At 28.5% G+C, this 6425-nt stretch overlaps 1 protein-coding gene across 1 annotated transcript; it reads right to left on the bottom strand.

Moving 5' to 3' along the window:
• Window positions 1–562: 562 nt before the first annotated feature.
• Window positions 563–1239, bottom strand: LOC120078523 (dnaJ homolog subfamily A member 3, mitochondrial-like). The gene has a single exon (XM_039032795.1). It carries the CDS (start codon window positions 1207–1209, stop codon window positions 688–690), a length of 522 nt encoding a protein of 173 aa, XP_038888723.1. The 5' UTR covers window positions 1210–1239; the 3' UTR covers window positions 563–687.
• Between the last annotated feature and the right edge of the window lie 5186 nt (window positions 1240–6425).

The raw sequence follows: 6425 nt of genomic DNA, 5'->3' as shown, positions 1-6425 counted from the left end.
GCACACCAAAGTATGAATAATATATTTTCTTAGAATTAATTATATTTAGCCCAAGTAGAAAGTTTGTTAGAATATTTATTTAATGTACTTTTTATACTGAAAAAACATGGACAACATGAACAATTTTAATGGATTGATTAAATTGATCCTACAATACAATTAAATGGACCATGGTCTTTTATGGAGAATGAAATTTTATCAAGTAAATACCTAGTGTAGTAACACTTTTATTGGACTTAATAAGATTCAAAGAGAAGTAATTTAAAAATAAGATGTAAGGGTGTTATAATATCTCATATACTAAATATCATATTCAATTTTCCTATATCCAAGTGATTGAGAGAATTTAAAGTTATAGTGTGCTTAGTTGAGTAGATGGCGTCTTTCTTTGATCGTTAAATTGTTGTTAAAATAGTCAATTTATTAGAACAACGTACATCGATTAAGTTTAGTTATTCTCTTATTTTTTATTCTATCTAATTCAATATAGAGTAAAATTATTTAAGTCAGGTTACATTACTTAATTTTAATAGAATTGTTAAATTATTAATTGACTCAAAAGTTTGAGAGAAAAAAAACTTCACATATAAAATAGAATATCCAACAAAGAAAATTACTAACGTTAACCTTAGGTATGAAAGAATATATCGATCACCGTTAAACCTAAAAGCTTAAACTCGACAATGGCTAAAAACTTCGAGCCTGCATTGTCGCCCCCCACGACGCCTTTGCCGACCGATCTCTCCGTAGAGCGGACCGGCGTTTGAGCTCAAGAAGCTGCCTTTGCCATACGGTTGTGTCCGCTTGAAAGCCTCTTCTCCCATTAGAAAAACCATTATTATTGAAACCCATGAGAGAGGCATCATATTGTCTTCTAAGAACAGGATCAGAGAGCGTCTTGTAAGCTGCATTGAGCTGAACAAATATTCTAGTGGATTGTTCTTTGAGCAAAGGATCACAAACAAGATCAGGATGATACTGCAAAGCCATGGCTCTATAAGCCTTCTTGATTTCTTCATTACTTGCATTGCAACCACCACTCACTGAGAGCAACTTGTAATAATCTCTCTCTTTCGGGGCGGCGGCGACAGCAGCAGCTTTACAGGAGAAGCGGCAGGCCGCCATCGCCGTGGGAGGAGCGGTGGTGATGGTCTTGGAGGGAAAGAATAAAGCAAGTGAGTTTGAAGAGGAATTTGGTGAAGCGAACATAGTTTTTAGTTTGGTTTGGTTTTAAAAGGGAAGATGGAGAAGGAAGGAGAAGGTTTAACATATATATATATGTGCGCTTTTTGTACAGAAGTGGAATATAAATTGTTTTGGTTAAAATACAATTTTAGTGGTTTGTTAAAAAAAATCTTAAATTGATATTAAAAAGTTATTATTATCATTGTTTAGTCAATTACCATATTAGATAATATGATGTTCCATTTCAAAATCAATTGACAATAAGAGAATTAACTAATTTTATTCTAGACGGAATAACTATTTAGGTATTATAGTCTCGCTTCTGGACTACTGATTTGATATCAAAGATAAATTTAATATTATATCATTTATAAGAGATTAAATTTGAAAATTATTAATAATATAAAAAAACCTCAGAATAGAGGATGGAAAATGGTATTTTTAACCCATTGTTTTTTGTATTTTGATAAGAAAATTGTGGATTTGGAAAATTGGTGGGCTGGGAAAACGACGGCTAATTCAGGGGACTATTGACGCGTTTTTGAATGCATGGTAACTATCGAGGCCATTTTAATTGTATTTGTGGTCAATAAATAGAGAGAGACAGACAGACAGACTCTAATTTTGGATTGTTTCTTTTATAAAACCAACCATATATGCAGCTGTTTTTCAATACCTTCTAGATGTTTCTTTTCCTTCTACTCTTACTACCTCTAAAAAAAAATGGTTCCATTCTCGATTAAATTACAAATTTGATCTCTATAATTTAGTTCATACGATTGAGGTTATATATGAAGATTTTATCAAATTATAGAGACTATATTTTTATTTAGAATCATAAGGATTTTCAACCTATCGAGATTGGATTTTCAATTTGTCCTAATTTTTTTATATATTTTTTTTAACAATTTGAGGGGAAGGAGAAAGTTAAACAACCTCTAATTTTAAGATTGATAGTAAATGTTTTATGGTAGTTGAACTAAATGGTTTGTTTTTATCGATTTGAGTTAATTATATTGAGGTAATTACAAATATAGTCATTAGATTCAAAGTATTTGCAGATATAACACAATATAAAAGAATTTTCAGATACAGTAAAATTTAGATTTTGCTTCTGAAATCTATTAATGATAGAGCATATCATTAGTGGAGGTCTATCAATGATAGTCATATCATTGGTAGAAGTCCATCAGCAATAGAGTTTATTACTAATAGATTTTGTTATATTTACAATGTACTATCTGGTACAATTACCCTTTTATTTAATAAATTCACCAACTTTTTTAAATAAAAAAAATCAAAGAGTAAGAACCTGTTGGAAGTTCAAGGACCCATTTATTATAGACACAAAATTAATGCTTTCTATTACCCTTAAAATTGAAACCTATTAAATATAAAATTAGAATTTTAAGAATTTATTACATACTTATTAAATTAGAGATCCAAATAGAAAAGTTGAAAAAACTCTAAACATGCAATTTATTTATTTGATGCATTATATGTAAAATATATTTGAAATGGACAACACCTTTAGGGCTAATAATTAAGTGTATAGCAACATTTATAAAAAATTACAAAATATAGCAAAATCTATCAATGATAGACTCTATTACTGATAGTCTCCTATCAGACTATCAGTAATAGAGTCTATCATTGATAGATTTTGCTATACCTATCAGACTATCAGTAATAGAGTCTATCATTGATAGACTCCGAGAGTTGAATCTAAAATTTGTTATATGTGCAAATTCTTTTGCATTATACTATATATGCAAAATCTTTAGTCCCGATTGCTATATTTGTAACTACCAGTTTTTTAAAGTTCATAGAGGCTAGTGGACACAAAATTGAAAACTCATGAGTACTATTAGATACTTTTGTTATAGTAAAAAAACCTATTAGACACAAATATAAAAGTTCAAGAACTAAACTTGCAATTTAACCTGCATCAATTATAAACATACATTGGTTGAGGATAAACAATTTCACGCACTAAATATATGTTCAAATTTTTTTCAAAAATATTTTGTACCCACCTTTAATAAGATGTGAAAATCTCGTTGGCATGATGTAATAGTCTTTAAATACAAATTTGAAATACTTTTGTAACCTCTTTTCATTTAAAGGAATTTTTTCTAGTACAATGGAAGGTATCATGCTCTCTCTGCTCACACTATAAATTTACCTTCATAAATATTTATAGATCCCACATTAATACCTGTGTGACTCACCTTGTGATATACAATAAGTAGGGGTAGTTTGTAAAATTATGCATAGACTATTAGGAAATTTTTCCTCCTTCAAAAGGTGCAAAATTGTCACCTTTGTTATTATGACCCTCCTTGAACAATGTGTCCAACTTTTGATTGGATTACATATGTATGATGCTAATAATGAGATTATTTAGGCACTGTTTGGTAATCATTTGATTTTTTTTATTATTTTTTTTTTAGAATTAAGTTTATTTTATCCATATCTCTTACCATGATTTGCATCTTTCTTAAGTACAAGGGTTGAATTGAACTCTTAGCCAAATTCCAAGAATCAAAACAATTTTTTGAAAGCTATTTTTTTAGCTCTCAAATTTTGGCTTGATTTTTTTTAAACCATTAGTAAAAAATAGATAACAAAGAAAGAAATTTAGAAGTGGAAGTAGTGTTCATAGACTTAATTTTCAAAAACAAAAATCAAAAGTAAAATGGTTACCAAAGAGGACCTTATTTATTTATTAATTTTTATCCAAGTTGTGGCCGAGGGAGATGCTTCTCTATTTTGGTGTTCTCATTTTCCCTCTTGCTAATTAATATTGCATAGAAAGTTTGGAGGTGTCCTCTGTATTGTAATCTTTGATGGCTTCTTGTTTCTCTTAGATAAAGAAATATTATTTTTTTTTAAAAAAAGAGAATATTATAAGGAAAGAGGGGCCAAAAGAGCCCACCAAGAATCAACAATGTTCTATGTCAGAGTTAACAACATTCAACAATCACAAAGGAAAAATAGAATTCCGAAAGACATGAGACTCTTTAAAGGAAGAGAAGCGATTTTGATTAACAAAAGCAACATCAGAATATGTTTCATGAGCAATGCATTGATTTTTGTTAGAAAACACGAAAATCAATTTTACTTTTTTTAGTACAACAATGAAATTCAAAGGGCAACTTTTGGTTTTTTTCTAACTTTTTAAAAGTTTATGCCTAATTTTATTAGTTTATTAAATTTATCATAGGTTTTTAAAATTTTAATATTGTATTTATTATTTATGCTACTTATATATAAGACCTATGATCTCGATACGACGTCGGAGATTTAAGTTTCTTGGCCTTGCCACATATTGTGGTAAGTACTAAAAAAAAAGAACAAAACCTTCAATTTTCTTTAACAAATTATTATCATTAAACTAAAAAAAGTGTGACATCTTTGGTTTCCAATTGATTTAGAATTTTTTTTTATGGCATAAAGGTTTAATTGAAAAAACATTAAGAAAATTCACGCGAAAAGGAACAAAGATCTTTATTATCGAAATTTTTTTATGTATAGAGACTAAATAACATCCCTTTAAATGTTCTTAAGGTAAGTTCAATGAACATTAGATCCCAATTCCAAATAATATAGCGTCACTAAGACAATATATTTCTATATGATTAGTGTCTCGACACGAAGGAAGTTTGCCTTTCACCTAGATTTTAATCTTTTATTTTCATATAAAAGGCATTAATTATAGATATCATGTTCACAAATTAAGAACTTTGTTTTGAGAAATATTCTAGAGACAATTCATTCTCTACCTTGTAAAAGGTTAAGCACATATATTTGAACATTTTTTTCTTTAAGTTGAAGTACATATGTAAGTGGGGATTTGTATATATATATATATGGTTATTGCGTAGAAACTGAATCATTAGAGCTAAATGAAGTTTTATCAAGAAAATAAAACCATTTGAAAAGAATTGAAGAACCGAAAGAATTGAAGAATTAATGGTAAGAGAAAAAAAAATATGTGGAAACAAAAACCTTCTTAATTGGATTATGGTTTCCTAATATAAATTGAATGGGCATTAGATTAAATCACTATAACAACAAGACATCTCATCATCGTTTCAAAAAAGAGATTAATTGGAGATTTCCAACTTGATTATGTTCAATTCAGAAGATTTCGAGAGTATTCTTGAGAACCAAAGAAGTATTCACGACTCACAGGATCGCAGAATTCACAACGAAAATGAATGTGTGACATAGATCTTATATAGTTTTTTCTTTTCCTTTTTAATTTAGTAGTTTTCTCGTTAGTTTTTAGAAGATAAATTTTTGTTTATACACTATTTTTAATATTTGATATATTGTTCTCGAATTAACTAGTAGACTATTTGAAATAACGCAACAATTCATTCATCTATTTGTATACTTAATGCTTTTAGTTCTTTATCAAAAATTAATTGTGCCAATATAAACATAACTCAATTTGTATGGCGCTCGTACTATCGAGAGGTCAAAGATTCGATTCCTTCATCCTATTTTAATACAATATCTTTAGAGAAAAAAAAAATTAATTGTGATTAAATATCCAACCTTAATTAAAGGAAATAATACTCTAATTGTAATCTTGTGATATATTATTGCATGCTTATAGAATCAGCAATGTAGCCCATGGTAAATTTGGTTTTTATTTTTTTCTTCATTGTCTATATATTGTTGTTGTTTATAATGATGGCTTTGGAGAATTTAAGATTCTTTACACCTTACAAATTGCCACAAGATAGTATCTTAAATTTAAGTTTAATCAAGTTTTAGGTTGACCCTTTTTTTCATTGTTGAATAATGACATAAATTTATGAACAAGACACCAAAGTATACTACATATTTTTAAACATGGCATACATTGAATTTGCTCTTCCACGTACGGCTCATCACTCCACGTAATAGCACCATTACAACATCCACTTGCCAACCAAAATGTCCACTTTAATTTCATAATTTACTCTCTTTTAAAATGAAGTAAATTGGAATTTAGAAGATTTCTTTTCGTATAAATAAAAGTTAAAAATGCTTCGATAATCCTAACTCAACTAACATATAGTCTGTATTATTTACTTCGAGATTAGAAATTTTTAAGATTATATTGTTAGTTTGACCATCCTTAGTTACCCTACGAATATATATATGTGTATATGTATATATAGAAAGTAGGATTGAATATTTGACTTCAAAATTGATAATATATTCTTTATATCAATTGAATTATG

Source organism: Benincasa hispida, chromosome 5 (genome assembly GCF_009727055.1).
Source record: "Benincasa hispida cultivar B227 chromosome 5, ASM972705v1, whole genome shotgun sequence".
Taxonomy (NCBI): Eukaryota; Viridiplantae; Streptophyta; class Magnoliopsida; order Cucurbitales; family Cucurbitaceae; genus Benincasa; species Benincasa hispida.
This window is presented reverse-complemented; position numbering and strand designations above follow the sequence as displayed.